Raw genomic sequence first — 25,309 nt, forward strand, 5'->3', positions numbered from 1 at the left:
CTCTCTCTCTCTCTTGGTTGCTCGTCTCTCCCCTTTCTCCTTGTCCTCTTTGTCTCTCGCTGGTCTCCCCCCTTCGTGCTCCCCTCGCGACACCTCTCGCTCGCTCGCGCCGGCACGTTCTGTTCCGTTCTCTCTCCTCACTCCTACCTCTTCCACGTTTCGGTTGCTCGCACGCTCGCTCGCTCGCTCACACTCACGCACGCTAGCTCGCACGCTGCGCTGCGCTGGCTGGCTCGGCTCTCGGCTCGGCTCGGTTTGCTCGCTCGCTCACTCGCTCAGCCGCGAGCGCTCTCTGCCCTCCCCCTCGCCTGATGCTGCAACTCCGGCTCGGCTAACCCAACCTAACCCGCGGGCCAACTTCATTCCACGCCGACTGACCACCACCGACGGCCGTCGTCGTCCTCGACGCCGTCGTCGTCGTCATAGAACGCGGGTCACGCGACACGCTGCGTCGACACGGTTCCCCCTTGTGTGCTCGTGCCCGTGCTCGTGCTCGTGTTCGTGCGTCCTTTGCGCCCCGCTTTTTTTTCGCGCGCGCGCCACCCCCGCTGACTCGCGAGAGACCCTCTCCAAGAGAGACCATCGGGATCTCCCGATCACAGTGACAGCCCGGAAGGCCACAGACAAAACCTGCCCGGTGCGACAGAGATAGTGAGTGACTACCAACTGACCAGTTCGCGTTTCTTTCATCCCTTTCTTGGAGAACCGACTTCCGCTTCCGGGTGATAGAAGCTTGGTTAAGAGCACCAACCCTCCCGAAGACGTTCACCGGGTGACACCGTCATGGACATGTCCGAGGATTGCTGGGACCACGTGGGACTCCTCCAAGAAGTCTCCGGCGCGGAACCACCCCCGCAACCACCCGCACCCGACTTCCTAATTCAGCAACAGGAGGTGAGCAGCCGATTTCTTTTCCCTCGACGCGACGCTGCACTCGAGGAACAGGTCGGTACATGGCTCTTGGCAAAAGCGCGGGAGAGTGTGTGGTAGTTTTTACAGGTTTGCCGATGGGTGTCGACCGTTTTCGACCCTTGCGTGCCCGGTTCTTTTTAATTGGCTGTGGGACCACGTGGTGGTCGCACAACTGCCACTTGAGCATGTTCGGTTTGTGTGGGGACTGGCGATGACGCTGTCGTATTTCAGACAGGCGACTTCATAAAATTCATTTTGATGTTGAACGTTTTCTTTTCATTTTTGTATGAAATCACTTTATTTTCAACCTCGAGGTGACAGCGAAGAAAATCAGTTTCTTTTGACATTTCATTCATCACAGTCCGTCCATGAAAATTGGAATCCGCGTAAACATCCGCTGTTTACTGATAAGGTAGATTACAAGATCTGTAATCTAAACTACCTCCGTTCGTTTCGCCTATTCTCATGAACGTTACATGCAGAACGTCACAATTGTTAATGTTTGAGAACAATAATCTTTTAGCAACTGTATTTTGTATAATGCTTATGCCCGTTCATTGAATTTAGGGATCTTCGTTGATGACATATCATTCTACAAAATTTTATATAGCACTATATACATATATTTCATAAATGAACATTGAACTCGAAATGGAAAATTATAGTCTCCCAGAATGCTCCAGCGATTACTCCTCTAGATATAGAAACTATGTAGAGAGCGCCGTTTAGAGCAGTGATCTTCGAGCTAATCTACGGTGCGCAGGTGGACGCCTGGAACGGTGTTACGCGTTATCATTTCGTACTTCGCATCGCGAAACGCTTTTCCGTTGTACGCGGGACACGATGAAATCCTGGGGTGTTTAAAAATTTTCCGCTGCCTCTGAGATTTATAGGGAGTCGCTTCCACGGCGACCGACTTTCACCGAGATCGATTCCCGCCGAATCGAACGAATCGATTCGCGTTCGCGAAAGGATCGGCGAAAAGCTTTCGAGCGTGTCTATTCCTGGAAAACAGCGGTTTACATAACGGGCATCCGCTAACGAACTTCGGTTACAGATATGAAATGAAATCTCAGTTCGCCTCTAATTGGCACATTATAAATTAAAACCACTTTGCCGTGCACGCGATCACGGAGGCTAATTTATCCGACGTCTCGATGCATCGACATTCCGCCGCTCCGCCTTCAATAAGCCCCGCCGGGAGAACGACATTGAGCCAATTTGACGGAATTAATCGTTACCGAATTCTTCGACATCGCGGGATATGCGAGACCGCTTTCGCGGGTCCGAGGGATCGCGTGTAACGACTTCCGAGCGCATTCTTTCGGCCTCGAACCGGCCTAATGGAAGTCGCTCGGTGGCCGATCTAAACATCTCGAGATGTAATCGGATCGAGTAATTACCGACTCTGCATACAACGTGGGAAGTTGTAAAAAAATGGTTTCATAGTTACTTTTGCTGTTTCGTATCGCTTGTTTAGTTTAATAAGTGCGGGAGCGCCTCGCCGTCGAGGCAATCGCGTTGCAAAGCTGATTGAACGCGCGTTTACCTCAGTCGAGGAAGCCGTTCCAATTATGTAATCTGATTGGGAACCTTTCTAACGAACTTCCCTTAGACTGCTTGCAAATTATTCACTGCGCATTCTGATGGCCGGTTTCATTTTATTGATGATAAACCTGCCGAAAGTTTGCTGTTTAAATTTCTTTTTGTTACTCTATATATCCTCTCTGAAGTTGTTCAAACACTACTTAGCTTAACACTCGATTATTACATTTATTGTAAATTTGTCAACCCTTCTTTACACAGTCAAATTTTCACCCTCTCCTCAAAGCCCAGCATTTAGGCAACCTTAAAGATTCATACATACAATCTAATTACCATTAGCATATAAAATTCTACACGATTCCCGAGGTTCTATGGTAATAGTTGAGAGCTAGATGCACAAGGTACGATCATTTTCTACTATGTCCAACAACCCCTAAGTCAAGCGAACTCGCCAGCAGGTAGCATCGCGGCTCGGCTTGCCAGGTGTATCAATTAGGTAAACTCCTCGACGAAGCACCTAACGCGTTCCATATTCCATGGGTTGTCATTATCTAGTCGATCGTCCGAAACCACGGTATTTCCAGTGGTTGGACGTGACGGGAGTGCAGAAATCCCTGTAGCCTGTCCTTCTCAATTTCACTGTTTGCTCAAGCAAAACCGACGATCGGAACGAACGAGCCCGATCGAGGATCGCGAACACCGTTCTCTTGGCTGTTGAATGGAGAACGGCGGAAAGTGCGTAGGGGGTGGGAGAGAAAGGTGTAGAAGGGGTGCAGAGGGGGGAACGGAAGAAGAGGCAGCCCATTCCGTTTCAATTTCGTAGATCCCACGTAACGAGCCCTGACGGAGGAAGAGCGTGGGTCCATGGGCCTGTTCGTTACGGTGCCCTGTAATCAGACCGGAAATTATAGGCATTTAGTCGAGCATGAATGAGCGGATAGGAAAGTTTAAGAAGATATCGGTGGCATCGGGGCGTCCGAGGCGCGTGCACTCGGTCCCGGCCCCTCTTCGTAGCCTTTCCTACCCGTTTCTGTCCCGCCGCCAATTTCTAGAGGCACCTGCAGCTGCGATCCAGCCCCGAGATCAAGGCCCGGATTCACCTCCGATATACAGGGTGTTTCGCCCAATTTTTATCGCCCCGAACGCTCAACCGCTAAAATGGCACTAGAGGGTTGGTTCGATGAAAAATTCATTGGTGTCTTCGTATCGTTCAAACTTCAGACGCTAAACCCTTCAAAATGCACTAGCATCAAATCCGCAGTTTAATGATTAGTCTCATATTCATTGAAAAAATGATTTGTCTTGATACGTAGTTGGAAATGTTAATTTATAAGCTTGCTCGTTTGAAAATTCCAGTGAAAGGGAGACGCGTTTTGAAAGAAGCGGAAGCAGGACTCGGTGTGACAGATTTAATGAAACACCATGTATGAAGTACAATGTATCCGGGCATCTTTTCTCGAGAGCAAACATTTCGGCGCGACGCGGTGGTCGGGTGAAGATGCGGCCGGGGATTCTGGGACACGAAACTGTATCGACGTTAATTCGTCTTGGCGGGTACGAGACGGTAATAACCACGGCAACATAAGTTGCAATCAGCTGTCTATCCGTATGGGTGTGTTGGACCGCGGCGGCACGCACACTCGCCTCGAGCATTATTATGATAAACGATTATACGCGTGCGTGTACACGGACACGTTGATTGCACGCGGTGCCCTGTAGAATCCGCGTTCCCGCTGTTATTATTATTAAATTGCTTCCTTAGTGCACGCGAAGAATTACAAACAACCGATCGAGCGCGGACAAGGGGACGCGGCGCGGCGGGATGCACACTCTGCAGACCGTACTCTCCGCAAACGCTGCACTCTCCGCGCTGCACCAGCCGAGCCGCCATGGAAATTTCCTTGCGGGGATTTTAATACGCGACCGAATTAAAACATTAAAAGGCTCGCCGGACTGGCGACGCGCTCTCAAATTGCCCCCGAAAGGAGCACGGACAGATTACGGCGCAAATTGCGGCGAGTCGCGAGTCCGTTCCAGCAGGCTTGCAAATGAGTACCGTTTTAGATGAGTCCGCCGATCGATCTTCGAGTCAGTGTCATCAATTTTTTCTGCCACGACGCTTCCAGCCCGGTACGAACGTGAATCCTCCCGCTTGTCGCCGGGAGTCGTGGAATTTCGCAAAACTATCCCTCATTGGCGTGGCGGAACCCTAAAAAATTCCAAAAATTTTTCTTGAATTTTTATAAAACCATCTAAATTGCCTGGGAACCTCAAATTATGCATTCTATTCTCTTTTTAGCAAATATTCCTATTACTTTTAATGATTCTAGAAAATGTTTCGAGAAATCTATGCATCTATGTGTGTCTCACAAACTCGTTCTTTTATTTCGAACCTGTACATGTTCATTCCAAGTAGAAATTATCTGATGAAATATCAATGTCTTTTGATTGAAAGGGGAAAATTAAAGAAAATATAACAATAGGCTTTGAAAGAATCATTTCCCCAAGAAAATGTTCTCATGTCATTCAAAACAACCTGGACATCTTATTCACCATTCTTAGTGAACTGTATAGATACTGATACTGTTTAAAACACAAAGATAAAAATCTCACTACACTGAAGCAAATAAGGCCAGTTCATTACTTGGTTCCCGTACGTCTTCCTTACAGAAAAACGCTTGTCCTGGATCAGAGATAACCGGAGCACATTTCGTACTTCGCCGAAGTGTTTATTCTATTAAAACTGTATAAATATCTTCGGGGTGCCGATAAAAAATCGACACGGGCCACTCGAGCCAGCGGCGCCGATATAAATCGTCCGTGAAGCGTTCCGATAAAGGTTTTCGTTGAATCGCGCGAAGAAATCGAGACGATCGGCAGTACGATAAAGTAAATGACCGGTATCGAAGTCGAAGTGAGTAACGAGCTCAATTAGAACGGCGTGCGGTGCTTCTTCTGGTTTGATCGGGGACAAATATCGCTGTCCCAGCTGCGCGTGAAAAATACTGGCTCGCGAACGATCCCGATCGAATCCGCACCTGCGGCCGAAATAGTTCGCCTCGGAAGGCCACCATCGTCCCCATCGCTCGCTATACTCGCGTTGTATACTCGCCTTGCTCGGCTCGCTCACGTATGAGTTTCCCACGGCGGGCCAGGATGGGCCCGTGCGGGCCCGTGTGGGAATATCGGGGCTTATTACTCGCACATAGGTAACACGTTCGATCGGTGATCGGCCGTCGATTTTCGTATTCCTTCCTCGTGTGCGTTTTCTCCTCGCTTTACCCGCCCCTCCTTCTTCATGCACCCCCCTGCCCCATTCTCTTCTCACTCGAGCTATCTTTTTTATCTTTTACGCAGTTTCTCTTTTTCTCCTGTCCGGCTTTTGGATTTATTGCCGTTGGTCACTGAGGCTTCTCGTGACGCTATTATGCACGAAGTGGGTGCAGTTAGAAACTGTTCATATTTTTTATATTATTTGGCTAGCCCAACGCTTCAACGGATACAATTTTCTTAAATTCTTGTAATGTCTTGTTCCATTCATTCGTCTCGTACATAGATAAAATCCGCAATCCTTTTATTCCAAAAGAGGGCACAAGGCATTCTCCTGGACGATATTAATAGTTTAAGCCCCGTTCACACCGAAATCCGTAGCCAGGAGGAAGTCTCGAGGCCCCGGATCACGTACGCGCGTTCGTGAGAGAACTCGGCCGATTCGTACGATAACGACGGCGCACGGGCTGCTTCCGAATTGCTGTTTTCGCTCGGACACCGGCCGGGCATCGTCGTGAAAATGAAATGAGAAGTGGAACGAGGCTGGGCATGGCAGGCCTGCACGGAATTCCACGCGGCTCCCAGGACGAACGCGAGCGACAAGACTACGCGCGAGGCTTCTGATCCTTGATGCAAAGTGTCCTGCGACACGAACGTCAAGCCAACTAGCTTTTCGCAGTTGTCCTCAAAAATAGGGTGCGTTACTGGAAACAGCACTATTTTCCATATATATATACTTTACTTCGAATGACGCAACGAAGTCGATGTATTTTCGTCGCTTTTTGCCATAAATGATGACAAAGACGTCATATGACTCGCATGATGTCGTCGTCTAAATAGTAGAAAGCAACGTTCGATAGTTTGAAGGAAAGAAGGAAGATTTCGAAGTCGGAACTTCGAGCCCCGCCACAGGCAACTCCGTCGCTCGATTGGAATTCACCGAGAGCCCCACCGTCGAGTGTTCATTGTCGGGAAAATGAGAAACGATAATCGACCCTCCGGCTGTTCCCTGACGGCCACGGGATTTATGTGCTCGTCCGGGATCCAGATGGGCTGTCTCGTACGCTAGATACTGCTCGACTGCGCGAAGATACCGGCCACTTATAAATGAAAATCGTACGGCCGAGTGAATGTAAACGCGAAACAGCTCGCATTAATGTCCCCTGGAACAAGCGTTCCTCTTTCCGGAGATTGATCGCGGCTTTAATAGTTTCCTTTTATATTGAATAGTTGTCCCACAACGATCCACGGGACTTCGCCTCCGGCTTTCGATCTTGCGATTGCAGAGTGCAACGAACACTAGAGCCTCCGTCTTGTAATTGAGACGTCTGATTCCTCTCTTTATAAATAATTTACTCTAATTACATCTCCGAACAGTTGCAGAATCACACGTTGAGCGTTGAAATTAGTGCATAGCAGCATAGGATTTTCAAGCATGTCTCCACCAGCGTGTACAGTCGTGGACAAACGGAATTTACGATCCACCGTTTTCTCAACGGTTGACTAGCTCCCGTAAGTTTATTACACCATGAACGATTGCGAAAATCGTGGAGGGTGAGATTTACGCTCGGGGGGCGCCGGTGACGTATGAAAACGGTCCGGTGGAACGCGGTTCCGGTCAAAGCGTCAACGAAAGTTGTTTTTCTGAGCGGCGATGGCCGCGATAAACATAATTTAAGCGTCGACTAGCAATGGCCGTCGGAACGGACGCGCCGCGACGGCGGTTCATCGGGCGTTTCTCGGCCCGCGAAATGTAGGCGTAGCCGGCAGATCGGCAGCGTATATCAGGTAATCGCGGCTATCCCGACGGTAGACCATTAATGCATTTCATCCTTATCAATGGCGGCCGTTCGTGACAATTATTTTTCCCTTAATGTCGCCTCTAAATATCTCCGGGGACAGTTTATGTCCTCGCATTAGAACTGGCGCGCAACCGTTCCCGACGATACGACACCAGATTCGAGCGTAAACCAACCGACAAGATTCCCGGGGCTGAAATTTATTAGGTAGCCATAAATTATGGCGTGGTACACCTGTGCTTTACCCGCGTGAGCGCGGACTTGTCTCGGGCCCGATCACTCCCGAACCGTCTCTTTATAGCCCCCGACTTCTACTTCCGGCCGAGAAACCCCCTCGACCACTCTTCTCCTTTGATATCAGTGCTCGAATCCTCACGGTACTTTCGAATAGCGACGAAGAAGCGGCGGACCTCGTTATCAACGACTGATCTTGACGTCTCGGCCGCAGTCCGTAGGATACGTCGCACCTTTAGTTCTTTAATCCACGCCAGCTGTATGCTGCCGGCTCGCTTCATTCCTTTAGGACCAGATCTCATCGCGGCGTATTAATTAGGGGTGATTAACAGCGAGCCGGATAGGGCCCGATCGGTCCTCGTGCTCTCCTAGGTCCGCGGTGATCCTTTGACCCACGTCTCTCTCGAATACACCTGTTCCAAAAACTGGACCCACTGAAATGTCTCTACGCATGCAGCGGGACCTTGTCAAGTTATTCAAATGTCTCCGGTTTTTTAAAATAACCAAACGCAGAAACTACTAAAATATACTACGGACATTAATGTCTCCAAGACTTACGATCTCAACAGAATGAACAAAGTCCCAAAAGCGATAAAACCGCTCTCTTATTTTACCAGCAGTATTCTGATCGGCACAGTTCTCTCCCGCGCGAGAAGGTGTTTCATACGAATTCCGCGGCGAGTACACCTGTTACCCGTGTACGCTATCTCTCGAAACGAAGTAACAGTTTCGTAGCTCCTTGGAAATGCCGGAATGCGATTAATCACGGCCCGTTGATTGCATTCGAACCCGACGAAACTCTCCGGTGGATCGTATTCCGTGAGACGTCGGCCTGTACACAAGTTCGCCCCGGTGCGCCACCGTGTACGTCTCTGAACGTATTTAACCGCCATCATTTGCCAGCTTCGAAGGTCGTTGGAACCAGACAGATAATGCCTGTCTCGCTTAATACCGGCTGTCTTGCTAAGTGACCTATTTCGTGGATTCCTTGGAGTGTAATGTCTCAGTGCGCGCTATTGTCTGTTAAACTCGGATGGACGACAGGGTAATGGCGCGCTTTACGATTCAGAGATTTAATATTCTCGGGATGAGCGCCAGCGAAGAACCGGTTTACACACGCTCAACAGATTCGCCGTTTATTGCTCGATATTTACTGGTCCGATTTGCCAAAAATACAAATTAACGGAGTTATCATCATCCCTTATTTCCAACAGTCCCCATTGAAGTTGGTACATACCGTTAGGAGCAAAACTGATCACACACACTTTAAATCAGAATAGCTTTTTTATGAATGGACCATACGACTTCAATTTCTCTGTAAGGCTAGAAGAATTAGTTTAGTAAATGACGTCTAACAAATATGTTGAACAAATGAATTCGATAGGAATTGTGAAAAACAATAGTAAAAATTGATTTTTACGACTTTTTAACTGGGCCAATAACGGAAGAAGATGTGTTGTCGACTATCAAAAAGCCTTGTCATCAAAAAGTTCCAGCAAATCGTACAAACATGATCCCGACGCGATCAGTGAATGCACGATTCCCGAACCGCTCTTCGGGAACATTGCGAGGCCGCTGCAAGGTCCAGTTTTCTGGCTTCGCAACAACGTCCACAGATGTCCGTAATTACAACCCCTTATAGTATAAAATATGAGCACAGTTAATCAGGCTCGCCGTATGCGTCCCCGAGGAAAGAAATTACACGGCGGATACCGGGGCATCAATCTCGACGAAATCGGGCAGAATGATCGCGAGGAGCTCGCGCGAGATCCACGGGCACGATACGATACATCGTCCTCTCTGTTGATGTTGAATTTCGTACCGCGCCGCGATACTATCTTCCCACAATCTGGCGTCCCACGCAGAGAGCTCCCATGGCGCGGAGGAACGAGGGGGGAGTCTAAGGATGGGAAGATGTCGCTAGACGGGACGGTCCATCGAGGGCCGTTCCGCCTCGATGATATCTCCTTTTCGGAACGGGAGGCACGTTGCTTCGGTTCACACGGATGTAACAGCCCGGTATTCCGCGTTCGCGAGTGCGCACGGTACGCACTTGTCGCCATGGCTTGGGCCACTTGTCGACCCTTCCTGCTTCCAGCCCTGCAACCCCTACTGTCCGCCTCGGATAGAAGCTTTCTTCGACTGGAAACACGTGACACGTGCATCCCGTATCGACTGGACACGTGCAATGCACCGTACGGTTCCACGCTCGGTGCAACCCCCATGCTGATGGTCCTCTCGACGTCGTCGCTCAAGTAGATCGCGTTTTCCGCTGTAATAACAACGGCTGAAACAGCTGGAAGCGAACGCCGGCGTATACAACCGCGGGAAATTGCTCATCACCTCTTCCTTTTCGACGTTCGTTGCTCTTTGCACACCGTCTCTTGTTGATCTACGAGTGTACTTCAATTATTGAGGACTGTCGATGCTTTGCATTGATGTGGGATGAGTGAAAAGCTTGATGGAATTCTTGCAGGAATTTTGAAAATACGCGGTTGGAATGTGGTCAACTGAGACGACTAAAGAAAGAAAGAAAATAATGAGAAAAATATTTACTTCGCACCACTGTGTAAAAGAATACGCATAGACAGGCCGTTTGTAATCATCGAAGCCATCTTTCAAACCTCGAGCCAGCGAAATGAATTTTTATTTTCAACCGACTTCGAAAAAGGAGGAGGTTACTCAATTCGATCTGTATGTGCCTTTTTTTTCTTTTCGCCTGTTTTTTCTATGTATGTTCACCGGTTACTCCGAGATGAATGGACCAATCAGGACAAAACCTTCTGCATTTTGTAGGGTATGTCCTCCCGATTGGTCCTTTGAAAACAAATTTGCATTTTTTCATTCTTTGCGGTTTTATTGCAAACAACCAATAAGACCGAAAAACTGCTAGTTCCACTAGAAAGTGTGAAATAAAAAAATTTTCTAAAAAAAATTGAACCGACTTCGAAAAAACGCACTAAAAGGTATGAAATAATTTCCATTCAATTTATGTGAATACACACCAACTTAAATCATTTGGGAGGCGGCGCAAAATTATAAATTTGCGACACTGGAAATTACGAAAATCCTTAAATTCTACATGCTTTCACATATTAATGTATCTTCTCTTCCCACCTCCGAAAAGATTGCATCGTATTTAAGTTCGTGTGTATTCACATGAATTAAATGTAAATTACTGCATTTTTTTAGTGCGTCTTTTCGAAGTCGGTTTAATCTTCTTTTGCAAAATTTTTTCCGTGCACGAAGCGCAGTTTTAAGAACTCGGCCGACCACTTGTTGCTAAAAAGATCACGGCGGCGCGGCGGGGAGAATGAACCGTAAGACCCGCAACAAGAAACAGGATATCGGTATTGGGAAGAAGAGCGATTCCCGGAGCAGAGTCGGGCTAGGTACAAGAGAGCCGTGCACCGGGGCGATGAAGCAATCGACGAATGATTATAGCACCGGTCCGGTCGGGGCCGTCCGGATGTACCTTTATCGCCTGTAATCGTAACTCTTTTAAAACTCGTCGACAGAACGGGCACACGCAAGAGCGCACTCGACGAGCCGTGACACGGGGCAGTTCGATCTTTCCAGCGAGCAGTAAAAATCTTTTCTGTGTCGTTGCGGCGGTATCACGCACGCCGTGTCCCGGAGCTCTGCCTCTCTATTTTCCGACAAGCACGCTTTCTCCCCTTCCGCGTCCCTTTCCTTTTTTCTTTTTTCTTCCTCGTCTCTCTCTCTCTCTCTCTCTCTCACTCCTGTCTTCCAGTTTCGTTCCTCTTTCTCTTCCGTTCCCTTTGACTTCTGGCGTTCCCAGGCAGCGGGAGCCCTTCCCCGTGTCGCTCCTTTAAAAGTTTCCGACCCTTGGCGTAAACTGCGAGAGCAGCTTCAGGGTTCCCCGTTCTAATTGAACGAACCCTCCTCGCAGCCACGCTCCGCTCCGGAGAGGGTGAGTTTATCTCGACGCGTTAACGCGCCGCCACCTAGAAGTGGGAGTACGTAGAAAGCAACTCCGCCTTTATTCCTGTGCACTGCTCTATCATCTACTCTCTTCTACTCTCCACTTTGCTTCTCTTCCGTTCGCGACTCTCTCTCTTTCTCTCCTAGCCGGCTCGCAGGCCGCTTTATTAAGCGGGAGGCACCGCACGCGGCCCTCGAGTATTTTAACGCAACAGTTTGCGGTCCAGCCCCTATGCCCGAAAACCCCACGGCCTCGTCCCTGATGGGACGGATCTACGCTGCTGGCAGCCAATTTTCCTTCTGCAGACACTCCTATGGAACGTCACGCGAGAATTTAGCGACATTCTTGCACGAGATTGCGCGGTCTCGACGCTATGGGAACCGGCGCCGCTTTAGGGGATGAGCAAGCGAAGGAGCTGTCCGTCAAACGGACGTTCGAACGATTTTTCTGGAATCCGGAGATTTTTTCTTGGTTTTGCGATTTCGAGCTGGAATCTTGCTGAGATCGAAACCAGACGATGTTTGAGGCGAGGATCGGACAGCTAAATGAACATTAAAATGAGAATTCTCTACGACATCAGAATGATTTTTTGGTTTGTTCTTTTCACGGAACTCGCGACACTACTCCCAGCGGCACTTGAATAAACCACCACCGTTTACAGCGCGCCGTAACACACACGCCAATAAAACAAAGATTTCAATAAAACGCACACAAGTTTACAAGCGCAATAAAGCCGCAGGCGCAGGAAATAAAAGCCGCTTTCCCATTTCGTACACCAATATCCGAGCCATCAAACATGCATAAGGATGCAGTTAATAAAATGTAATTACTAGCCCGCGTACTAGACAACGCTCTTATCTGAATCTCGTTTCCAGTAAAATTCGAGCCGTGTTCTAGAGAGAGAAGCATGGTAACGCTCGAACGGTGTATTCGTCAATGAAGCTCTCCCTGCTATGCATAAAAATTACTTGAAGTAGATACCGTCGATAAAACTCCGGTGTAATACGCGGAGCCACGCTGCTGCCACGGGGTGAAAAGGATCCGGACAGGTGACGGGGATCGAGAGCGGTTGGCATTGGAAAGAGAAAAAAGAGAGAGAGACTGGCTCGCCGAATTAAAGGAACGACTTGTTGGTTAGTCGACTCCATCCTCCGGTCTCAGTTTTTCTCTGACGGGTCTCGGTGGCGAAACGAAGCGAAAGAGGGAGGAAGGAGGTCGTTCAGGGGTTGGGGCCGAATGCGGAGTGAATGCCAGGCAATCTGTTTTCAGCGCGGGGGATAACTTGGCGTCCCTTCTAGCTTCAGACCCCCCGCAGCCACCCCCCTCGGCTATCATCCCCTTATTCTCCGTTCCCCTTTTCGGTTAGCTAGACTGCAACCGCGACTCGGTTACCTCCCACCGACGCTATCGACGACGCTGCCGGGCGTAAAAAGCACATCCGAATTGAATCATTGCTGAATAAGCGGGAAAGTGGCTGGCTAGGAGCCGAGGAACGAACCAAGGAAACGCCGGGGAACCGGCTAACCCCCACGGACGAGGGTCGTTTTCCATCCGACTCATTGGTACACCTCCTCTGTCATGTCGACCGTTCCACCTTGCTCCTCCATCCCCTTCTGGCTTTTTCCCTAGCCAACACTATCCACTTCTCTCTCTCTCTCTCTCTCTCTCTCTCTCTCTCTCTCTCTTTCGTTCGTTCTTTCTCGCTTTGCTAGAAATGATCGGGCGAGTGTGCCGAGGCAGAAGCACTTCGTCGATCCGGAAGCCTTTAGAAATCATAAAGAGCTTTAGCAACCTGGAACGATGTTTTCTAGGTTGCGTCCGATACCGGCGCGAAACAGGTTGACTGCGCGCGAAGCCGCGGGGTTGGGGACAATGGGGTTCGTTGATCCGGTTGGAATTTCTCAACACTGGTGTAATGCTGATTAATAGACTGCGGATCTTCATACAAAATAATAGTATGTCATTGATTGCAAGACGCAGGAGTCAAGTAAAAATTTCATTCTTCTTTTGATGATCTTGTTAAGGTGAAACTGATACACTGGTGGCCTTCAATCCTTTTAATACCTCCACTGTTTTAAATTGTACGTTCAGTAATTGAGGATCGAGTGTTGAGAATGCCTTTTAGACTGAGGTTGCAAGTAAAATCGGTGAAAGGAACTTGAGAAATGTAAGCCGAGTTAGAACATGTGGCAGCTTTTTCAAGGGAGTTTGCATCTTCATTTCCATACACTCCTATATGTGAAGGGATGCAGAAAAGTTGTATGGAATGTGAGTTGTCCTGACAGAATTTCACATACTTCTTTTTTATTTCGAGAATGAAAGGATTTGTTCTGATTTTGAAGCTGATGGAATTTAGACTAACAATAAGCAAGGCACTCAAAGAACCAGTAAAAATAGCGAAAGAGTCAATTCTGTGTTCACTGTTGTATTAATTTATAGTTTCAAAATAAAAGTTAGTCTTGAATTATCTGCAAGTTATGGTTGTCCATACAGCCAAGTAGGAAATAGAAATTAAATACAAGGTAGAGCGTTCGGCTGGCATTTCGGGTTCGAAGGAGGAGACAAGACTGCAAACAAGGTGCCATTTCGCAGAAAGCCCGCCCCGAGCTGTCGATTTAATTAAAAACTCGGCTGTTCCCGTGCTAAAGCGGTGTCCCCTCTCTGATAGAGGTATTGCGGGCCTCTGTCGGCGGTCGGTCCCCGAATGAAAAAGCACCCTTTCTCGAGGGACCGTAATGACGGGGCCGAACACCGGGCCAGCTCGCGCGCGTTTAATGCCCTTCGCTCGGCAGAGTATATCGCGAGACGACTCTGCACAAAATCCGGCAGACATTCGCCGGCGGGCTAATCTTTTACACGCGTGGACACCGATCGGCCGAGCTGTAAAAACCGGCGAATCTTTTGTCCCGCCTTGCAATTACTGCGACGTCGTTGTGACCGAATTACAGAGGACTCGGAGACTAACAAGTTCTTCGACGTATCTAAAGTGCAGAAGTTTCGATTGCTGCTTCGGGACTTGCAGCGTCGTCGCTCGACGATAGTGAGTTCTGTTAATGAGGGTTTTTGGACGTTCGGTGTCTGTGTCGCAGTGTAGCGTGATCAAATTAGATTCTCGAAAGTGTGAAGTGCTCAAGATGGAGGGGTTAATGTTGAAATTGAAATTTCTGATAGTGGAGTGCTGGCGTGGGTGTCAAAATGGCATATAAATTGTCTAAAAAATTGGAAATAATTTCAAGATCTCACACCCTAGATGTGCAACTTTCGTGTTTATATTTACCGCAAAAATTGATTGCTCAAGGCTACCATTCGCTATACCTCTGCTGCAGTTTTTTCCTCGGCGATCAATGTCTGAAAGCAAGCCGGCCAGACACAAAAACCATTTTTTCCATCAGGATCATTTCAAAGGGGAGTGGCCTTGGGCTGTCAATCAGGTTCCTCCCAACTGCAAGTGTACCGGGCTACAAAAAGAGGTTCCCGAATATCTCAATCGGATCTCGTATCTTTAATACACTATAAAAAAGTCTGGGTTTTATAGTAACGGTGTGTCCCGTCTCTACGAAGGTAGCTGGAAGGGAGCGCGTCAAGGAGGATCGCACCTGCGCGCAAAATCACGCGAAGGTTCGACGTCGATAATGAGCCATTTTACGGCTCCGAGGAACCCAGAGAGTAATGCGATCGTGGCTGCGGGTCAAAAGACGATCTTGAAAAAACGATAATGGAGTTGTCGGGAATGCTTAATCCTAGAAACGCGATGCCTCCTGGCTGAGCCGTCTCCTCTTGTCTCCGATAGTCTGTCAGCAATTTAGAGGACGTTGGTAGGGAGGAAGAATTTTTTAAAATATTTTATATTGCTTCCAATGCATAGCCTCAGGTCAACATTCGGATGGCTGACTGAAAAAGTTTGTGTTTGAAACCTTTTTTTACCACGCTTATACATATTAACTTGCCGTGTTGTTGTATGCGTCAAATCTTGTAATCGAATTTTAAACCTCTTCCCATAGTCCAATCTTGCTGAAATTTTGTATACACACTTGCTTCCGATGACAATAAAAGTAGAAAATGAAATATATAATATAAAAAAACTTTTTGAAGACCACGCTTATATTAAAATTCACTGAAAAGGAGAAAATAATCTTTTTCCTAGTTTTCCATAAAATACCGAATCCAGCTAAATGATTAATAATATTTTCCCCAAAATTTTAAGCAATTGGTTCAAAATTTCTTCTGTTATAAATTTCGTGTCGGAATAGATAGAAAAATTAATAAAATCATGACAGTACTGACTATAAAAATAAATTGACGTAATCTTCGTGGGCGCTCCACTCAATATAGTTCAGCGCTCCTCGCTTTTATTTTTATAGTCACCAATGTCATGATTTTATTTAAATTTATAATAAATTTTTCTATCTGGCCCGACACACTAATTTTATAACCGAAGAAATTTTGAACTAATTGCTTAGAATTTTGGGGAGAAATATTATTAATCATTTAACTGGATTCGGTATTCTATGAAGAACCTGGAAAAAAATTGTTTTCTCTTTTTTAGTGCATAGTAATATAAGCGTGTTTTTAAAAAGTTTTTTCTGGTATAAAGACTTCAGTTCGTCATGTAATCCGCTCGCGTGCTCGTGGCCGGGTTTTTGCACGCCAGGCCGCGTCGAAGTAACAATACCGTGCCATATAAGACCAGCAGCGAGTTTGGAGTTTTTCAGTGGTATCGTCGAAATCAGCTGTCGAGCTCGGCGCCACAACGTCAACACCGTGGCCGCCGAACTCTGGTTTCGAGCGTCGCGTTTACCGCGTGGGCCGTCCTTCAAATCTTCCCTATGTCAAACACGTTACCTACATATGTATAACCACTGCGTTACTCTCTTAGATTTCGATCAACTCTGTAATCACACCATCCACATTCCTTCAGAATTTTGTACATCTTGTTATTTTTATAAATAGTTTTTGTCTTGTTACACGTCTGCACTCCAATCATTTGCCTATAGCTAGACTTTACAACAGTCTGAAACTTCTACATTTCCCTGGATTCGTTTAACAACAGCTTGCTGAAAAAAATGGAGTTTTTGCGAACAATGAGGATAATGGTCGATGCGTGCAGATTTTCCCGACGCTATCACTCGGCAACGATCGCGCGGTGGGCTACACTATCTGGCACACGGTTGGCAGGGCTCGGTTGCGAAGGGCTCGCGAAATCAAAGGGTGTCGGGAGGGCTGGCGTGCGCTCGATTGACGTGACGTAATACGATGGCTCTCACATGTAACAACGAAAGCATCGGTCCCACTCGGTCAGTCGCATATTAATACCTGGGACCGTGTAGCCAGAAGCGGGCAGCTGCCGGCTCGTTTGCAGCACGCGATACTCGCGCTCTCACCTGTAACGTATATCTCGAGCCCTTCTCCCCCGACTCCTCCTCGTTCCGACTAACCCCAACGTCCACGTCGCTGTCTCTTTTCCTTTCTCGCTGCTTTTCTCCCTCACTCTCTTTCGATCTTCGTCTCTTCCTCTCGTTCGTGCTCGTATCTATCTCCGCGACGAGCACTCGAAATTATTATTCCCGTTCGCCGGCTAAAGGGCCCCGTATCTCGCTCGCTTAATGTGTACAGGGTGTTCCGATATTCGAGCACACGACGCAGGCGATCTCTTATATTCCGACACGGGTCCTCATGAAATAAACGAGCGCAGCCGAGACGAGGTTATTGCTCGTCTTCTGCTCCCTGTTCCCACGAGGAATCGCTGAAAATCTGTTAGGTACGCATCAACCTCTTTTACTTTAGAACTTGCTTCGACATCGTATCATTTCATTTGTAGCTTCTTCTTCACTTTTGGCACAAAAGCCAATAGGGTTCTCGTAAAGCACGCACAGTCCCGAAAGAAGAAGTTCGTAGCAACCGGGCTTTGGAATTTGCCGTCCCACGGCTGGTTCGTTCGTTTTTCCCTTCGTAGACCGTTAAGCCCTCGCACGCAACCTCGCATCGCCTAGCTAGCCTGTTATCGCGCGCCAAAGCCGCAGGAAGCTGCGCGCCGCCTATATTAAGCGGTATTAATTTATCATCGGGAATAATAATTACCCGCGGGGCCGGGCCGGTTCGAAGCGATCGACGACGATGACTCGATCAAGAGAGGCAATACAAATTATCTTGGTGGACCGAGCCCGCGCGCGCACACCAGGTTCCAGAGCCTTTCCCTTTGTTTTTTTCCCCTCCGGGTTCGGTTGGTCAGCAGCGTTTTGTTTTTCGTTTCGACGATCGAGGCTCGCGACGAGTGGAGCATCATGATGGATCGATCCGGCAGCTTTTATCAATCGTTTAAGCACGATCGTGCCTCGATTGTCGAGGAGCCGGGGCCGCGCCACCGCTCGATTTCGCGACGGCCGTCGATATTCTTTGTGAATGGGGATCGGGGACTGAAGCGTTCCCAGAGTCGCCTCGCGACGATCATCGATCACCGGGCCTCGGTGCGTGATCGAAATCGCTACGACGCGCTTATGCGACCGCGCTCGGTGCGGAATCGCCTCGGCCTGCTCTCGCTTCTCCTTTTATCGAGAAAATCACCTCTATTTATAGAAAGAATCCTCCACCCCGGGCAAATTACCCTCGCCAACGAACCGGCCGAGAAACTGGCCTCTGGGCCTCGTCGTCCTCCGGGGTTCGAGAGTCCGCGATTATCGAGAAAGCATCCGCCGATCCTGCGCAGCGTGTTTGCCGATTTAAACGATCGACTTTTGCGCCCCTGTCTCGCGCCGAACGGGACAAAAACTGTTGTGCAAGCTGAAAGTAGATTAGAGTCGGCGTGTACACTTCGTCTGCTGAACTTGTTCGGTGGAAGTTCGCGAGGACGTTAGGACTATGGTGAAACACCACTTGCGAAGTAGGGTTTATCTATTCATGAGCGTCTGGGCTTCAGTGTGTGAACTGTAAACAAGTTGGCGGGGTTCGGCTATTCATAAGCTACTTGATGTATGAATGCTAAACAAAGTTGTTGCTGGTGCGACTACGACATGGTCGAAGAACATTTGGGATCCGTGTGCTCGTTTGCTTCGAATTTAGCGTATTAAACAGAATTGTGTACTCGTACATTTATGATGGAACATTCGGAGACGTAAACAGAGATTAGTAGCAGCAATGAAAAATGGAAGATCAGCGTTTGCAGAGCATTATGAGCAGGTACGATTATTAGAAATAGAGAATCGGATAAGATTTGGAGGCGCGAGAGGAGACGAAAACGCAGGTTAGGTCGCGGGCGTTGTAGAATGGCACGAAATATGCAAAAGAAGCAACGGAAGCCGATCCACAATGCAGTCCCGAAGAAAGAAGGAGGTACTCCCGGTGCTCGTCTTGCCGATTCTTCACGGTGACCCGATATCAGCTCTTGGTACGCGTGTATGTACTCGGTACCGAACATAATGCCTGTTCGGGGCCACGCCGGCACGATAAATTATCGTAAACGCATGTTAACCGCCCGCCTTGGATATTTGTTAACAGGTTAGAGTAGGCGGCGCGTGTGTACTCTCGTTCCGTCGTTACACGTACGTTTATACGCGCATAAAACGTGCTCGGTTATGGCCGTGTGGCTGCTCCTCGCCGCTCCGCTCAGCTCCGCTCAGCTCTGCTCGGCTCGGCTCTTCGCCGCGTTCCATCGCGTTCCTTCCGTTTCAGAAAGGCGAACCGGTGTGCACATGTGTGTGTATGTGTCGCAGCCGCCTTTTCATCCCCGATACCCAAAGGATAAGCCTCCCGCGGCTACGTGTTGCTAATCGAGGCGAAAACTGCAACTCTGCAACCTGATATTTTCCCGACATGCACCCGAGCAACGTGCCAAATAGATGCTACTCCCTCTCTTGACTCTCTCTCTCTCTCTCTCACACACACACACGCCTCTGTTTGCGCTCGGCGCACTCCGAGATTTCATTTGATAGTTTTCAACGACTGTTTCCACTTTTCGACACGAGCTTTCCTCCCTCGTTATTGGCACTCGCTCTTTTTCATGGTGTTCGCCACTCGAAACGTCCTCGAGCTCTTATTTGGACACTTGTCTTCACGTTCGACATACGGCCAGCACCGAAATTGAACCAACGCGAGTGCTTCTTGTTGAGAATGATCATGTATTATTGGTGTGTTGTGTACGGTTTCTCGCAGTGTCAGATTTGGAGTTTATAGTCGTACAGCGTCTATGGTCGTCATCACAATGGACTCAGAAATGTGTCCACGATATTCATTTGAATTCAATTTTATTGCAAGAGTACATCTGTTCCGTCGTAAAACCCTCTGCGAAGGGACAAATTCGATTATGAAGGTCAGCTAGCCTACCTATTGGCGACATAACGACCGTGACCGCCATAAAGGACGAAAGGCACAGCCAAAAAAATAGCGAGTCAACCGTAATTTAAAATATTCGGCAAACAAAGGACACGCAGCTGACGAATACATGCGGAACCGTTTTAACATTAGCGTAAATACCGAGGTTATAGTTTTATAGCCGTAGCCGCCCGTAACCGAATTTACCGCTACTCCTAGTCTTCCTAATTTTCCACTGCTTCCACCACCGCTTGAAAGCAGGGCCAGGGACATCTGTCCGGGGTGCCAAAATTTAAGGGCGCCATTTTGGCTGTAAGTGTGAGATAAATATTGAAGTTCTAAATACATAATTAATAGAAAATTTCACATATCGATTTTTTCGTTCGCTAAAAATTTATAGTGCGTAGCGTATTTATATTTTTTGTGTCTAAAAGCTAAAAATATTTAAATGTTACCTTGTTTTATTTTCAAAATGATGGCATTTTGATTGTTTCTGCAATAATACACATTTTTCATAGCATTTAAAAATGTAAAAAATTATATGGCTAACAATTTGTGGCTAGGTACTGATATTTCTTAATTAATTTCTACTGTTTTCTGCTGCTTGATTATCACTGTTATGTTATGTTAAAAAGTCTCTCTTTCTAATTATATGCTTTTATTAAAATTTAAATAAAACGATTTGATTTTTATTGAAAATAAAAAAGATGTACCTTTATTTTAAGAATATATATATTCTTAAGGGGCCGCAATTTGTCTTTTTGTCCGGGGCGACGTAACCGCTAGAGCGGGCGCTACTTAAAACACACCCTCCAATCAATCATATCCAATTTCCCAAGACCAGCTCTACCTTCGAGCTTTTCTAATTTCTACGCGATCACAATAAGATCAGAACTGTTTCGACGACCAATCCACTAACAACCCCAAGCACAGCCGAGTCTGACTTGGAGACAGCAAGCCAAGTCTTGTAACTAGCAAAATAAAGAAACGTGTTCTCTTTTTGTTCATCTTTTTCGCCTTACAGCAAGCAAGACTAGATCCATGAAATGTTAATTAAAATCCTCTTCTGTTTGATTTTTCTTTTATCTTTGAATACTCTCCAACCATTTCTGTATACAGTTACCCAAGGTTTGCTAAAACCATGCCTGCTCAGCTGTCGATAATCTGCCTAGGATCTAAGTAAGGCACAGTTTCCTTCCCGTTTACGGTACATTGAAGTTCAGGAGATGGCGTCGCGGTAGATTGATATTCCATTGGTAATTACAACGGCCGGGAAGATTAAAAAACTTTGTAACCGGAGGATGAACTGCTGTCGGGGCGATACGAGATCCCTTATCACCCCTCCGTATTACTTTATTTTGTTCCAACTGATGCAACGTCGCTCCGGAATACGTCAGACTTCCTGGCAGGCCATTATGTAAAGCAGCCGGACCGCAAAGAATTGCACAAGGAACTACAGGCAAGAACACGATAATAGCTATCAGATTCAATAGCGCCACGGAGGCCTGATGAAGCCCCCAACTTCCACCGTGTTCGCACGCAACCACTCGCTCGAATCGCGAAAACTTCGAAGATCCTCCGACTGAGACCCTCGTTCCACGGAAACTTCCAATGGACGCCGATCTTTTTTCTTATTGACCGCCGAGCATCTTTATACTTTTGCACATTCTTGAATAATTTATAATAAGTTTATATGTGGTGTTTAAGAGACTTCGTAACAACTACCGAGGTCGTACAGTACAAAATGAGGATACATTCGACTCTCAGTTGGTCTTTATATCTGTCTACCGTTTCTAATACAACCATTTCCACATATCAAAGAGCTGTGTCGAATAAATCATTGCAGGTACAACCAGCGAGGTTATACTGTACAGTACCGATACCGATTCAACGGTCAGTTAATCGTATCTTTTTCTTCGCCTCTAATTAGTCTTATTGACCGAGCACTCGTTTCTACATGTCAGTGATACAAACAAACCGTCGAAGTAGCAACTACCCAAGTACTATCGTACAAGACCGACACCGATTCGATGTTCGATTAGTCGTATCTTTTTCTTCGCTTCGAACCTTTCTCGCAAGCCAAGGACCGATTTCCACATATCAAACAGCAGTTACAAACAAATCATCGAAGCGGCAACTACCGAGGCACTACCGTACAAGTCTGATCCTCAGCTAGTCCCATTGCTCGGGCAATAAATCAAAAACCATGCGATTTCCGCGTGGCGAGTCTTAACCCCCGGAGACCCCGGGATCTCTGGCCCTAGGAAAAATCGGCTAGCATGATGTATACCGTTGGAAGAGATGTCGTCTATCCGTATTATGTATGATATCGGTCCGCGGAACGATCGGCGGATATGTACGCGGAAACGGAGGCCTGGTAGCGGGAGACCGTAACTCCCTGCTTAACTGAAGTTATCGCCGCGCGGCTGATTATTAATGTTGCCACTATTAATAACCGCAGGTTACGCGGATCGCGCACCGGTGAAATATTATACGGTGCAGCTGAATAAGTAACTCGGGGGTACGCTGACGCCGCGGGGTAGGAAAAAGGGAGAGAGGAAAAGAGAGGGAGCCGGGAGAAAAATGGCCGGGGCGTTTTGCATTCGACAGCGTGGAGCTAAGATTCACCGAGGCACCTGGGACACCGCGGCTTCCGGTGACCGGTGATCGTTAACGCGGGAAATTCCACGGCAAGACAGACCGGGTCGCGCAACGTCGCGTCGCGTCGCTTCGCGCGCGCTGCGTCTCCGCGATTTTAACGCATTCTAGGAGGTAATGGTCGTTTCTTGTAAAGAAGTTAATTGGTTCCTGTGACAAGCCACTGTGCATACAAGCGTAGACAACGCTTCTGCCCGACGATTTCCATTCGCCGTGACTGCCTCTCGCGCTCTCCTCCCTCCCACGCAACGGGATTACGTCTAAATTATTCGGTTTCCTTTCGTTTCTGCGAGAGCCGGCTCGTGAGAAGAATCGTTATCGAAGTAAAACACTACTCAGAAAAGCAATTTCGAATCGTCTTCCTGGACTTTTCTAAGTGCTGCCGCGCGGCACTCTGCCTTCCAGTCATTTGTAAGAGTAATGCGCTGTTCGGTCTTCCCGGGAACCGGCCTCCGATGGGAAACATAATCTTCTGCCGGGGACGATACTTTTCGCAAACCGATTGTTCTCGCACGGCGACGATGGGTTTGCGGGCTGCTAGAACTTTGCTTCGACCCTCCCCTTTCCTTTAATAGGAATTAACGATTCTCCCGGTGACGTGCGAGGGCAGTTCAACTTCTTGCGAAGAAAATGCTTTGTTGACTTTAGTAGCAAGATTATTTCAGATTTACTCTTCCACTCCTTTGTCCAGTGTGACTCTACACATTTTCTGATTACTTCAAATACCTGGGAGTTGTTCGCAACGAAATTGAAAAATAATTCGGAGGCTGAACAGACGCAATTTGAAGTTTCCTCCATCAGTCTGCTAGTGTCTCCATAAAGAGAACCCAACACCTCTTGAAGAAACGAGCGCAATCGATATCCAGAGACACGTACAGCGAGAACTCGATAGCGCAAAGACTCGATGTACACCGAATTTCGAGATCGGCATCAGGTCGCGAATGACAGGAGACAACCAAGTAACAGCGAAACTTTCCGCAACGGCCGGCAATCGCTCGGTTCGATCTCCCGGCGCGATTACCCGCTCCGGAGACCCATTTTCCGCTCTCTCCAGGCCACCGACACTTTCCTTACCGCGCTGTGCAGGTCAGGGTGCAATGATTTTCCACAGCGTCGAACGGATCGCGTGGCAAAGCACCAGCCCCCGCGAGTGTGTTTGTGTGTACGCGACAAAGTAAAAGCGGCGCGACGGCGGTAAAGCCGTCGGGTCGGCCGAGTCGCCGCGAGGATAATGATCGCCGGAAGTTTTCGTGCTAAAATATGCAGATCCGGCTGAAATTACCGGAGGAGTAGCGCACACCTAGTCGACCGGCCAACGGCCGATACCGCCGGTGTGCGTCGTCCTGCGTTTACAAGGAACGACGCACGTACCTGTGCGTGCCGACGCGATTTTCCGACAGCGATTCGTTTCTGAACTTTGATAGGCACCAACATCTTTTTGACGTGCCCTACCAGTTTTTCTTCAGCCCTGCACTCTTCCTGCGGGCCTCAGAAAAGGTTATACTAAATCCTAGAATATTCCCGGAGAGCTGCTACACAATATTCTATAATTTTAATTTAACACGTTATGTGGAGTTTAGAGCAATTTTCGCGAGGCCTATAATTTTTGTTCTGGGTCCTAAACTTTTCACAAAAATCGCATCAATATCAATAATTTCGCTTTCCCGCAGAAAAGATATCACTCCGTTCTATCTACGGCTTCGCACCTAGATCTCTAAGTGAAACTAGACCCGACTCACCGTTATAAAAACCTCACCGTCCACGAACGCCGCGGTTAATTATAATAACTATAATTAGCAGCACTTATCCGATAAAGAACTAAGAACGACAGGTACAGTGGATGGGGAGGCCCGAACCAGGCCCAACTGTTCACCTAGCGAATCGCAAACTTGGTCGCTAGTGACGAGGCTGCTTGAAAAATGCACGAGGCATTGTGGCCACGGAGAGGGGAAGAGAAAGAGGAGAGAGAGATATATTCAGCCAACGATTTAACTATTCGTGCCGTGAAGTTTAACGGTCCTTGCGGCCAATTATCGGCAATCGAGCCGAGTTAATCTGCTGGTTTACCGGAAAACACTGCTGGACTGTCGAGTGAAGTATTTGAGAGGCTATCGGTGTTTATCGGCGCGGCGGCGGTACGACGAGCTTCTTAAAGACTGTCGAACTTGAACTAGCAGGAATAATATAATACTACATTAATTGATTGTGCAGGCTGAAAAAGCGGGACAGCATGGAAGATTAGTGGAACGTAAAAAGTGGAGTTGAAGGAACTTTCTGCAGAGTTGCATGGCTACTGGCCGTTCTGGGCAATCAAAAAAGCCTAGGAAATTTTTCCTATTGTTGCTAATGGTTCTTTCAATCGAATCTTGGATTCTATTAATTTTAAAAGATTTTCTTCGCGATTACACTGCTGTTCAAAATCCAGCAGGCCGTTCCCCGTTCTAAGTTGCATCGCGATTCCGAACGGTAACGCGCCGTGTTTACATTACTTAACTTAGACGCCGGCGAGGCATAAGAGCTGTCTCTTAATAACCATAACAGTTGAAGAAGCGACGTAAAACAATCAAACGAAAAAAAGGCATAAGAACTGTCGTGTTCGAGAGTTTTTGTCTCGCCAAGCGACCGAGTTTGTAAACCTCGC

At 47.7% G+C, this 25,309-nt stretch overlaps 1 protein-coding gene across 3 annotated transcripts in view; it reads left to right on the forward strand.

Annotated features, from left to right (window-relative positions):
* The first annotated feature begins 358 nt into the window (after positions 1 to 358).
* Positions 359 to 25,309, forward strand: part of LOC143211735 (homeobox protein caupolican) — a 135,559-nt gene continuing 110,608 nt past the window's right edge. For 2 of the 3 annotated variants that reach the window (XM_076429659.1, XM_076429661.1), the window contains exon 1: positions 359 to 945. In XM_076429659.1, coding sequence (XP_076285774.1) covers positions 784 to 945 — 162 coding nt within the window. In that variant the 5' untranslated portion in view covers positions 359 to 783. The remainder of the gene's footprint in view (positions 946 to 25,309) is intronic. The other variant, XM_076429662.1, reaches the window with a different exon arrangement.

This window comes from Lasioglossum baleicum, chromosome 9 (assembly GCF_051020765.1).
Source record: "Lasioglossum baleicum chromosome 9, iyLasBale1, whole genome shotgun sequence".
Taxonomy (NCBI): domain Eukaryota; kingdom Metazoa; phylum Arthropoda; class Insecta; order Hymenoptera; family Halictidae; genus Lasioglossum; species Lasioglossum baleicum.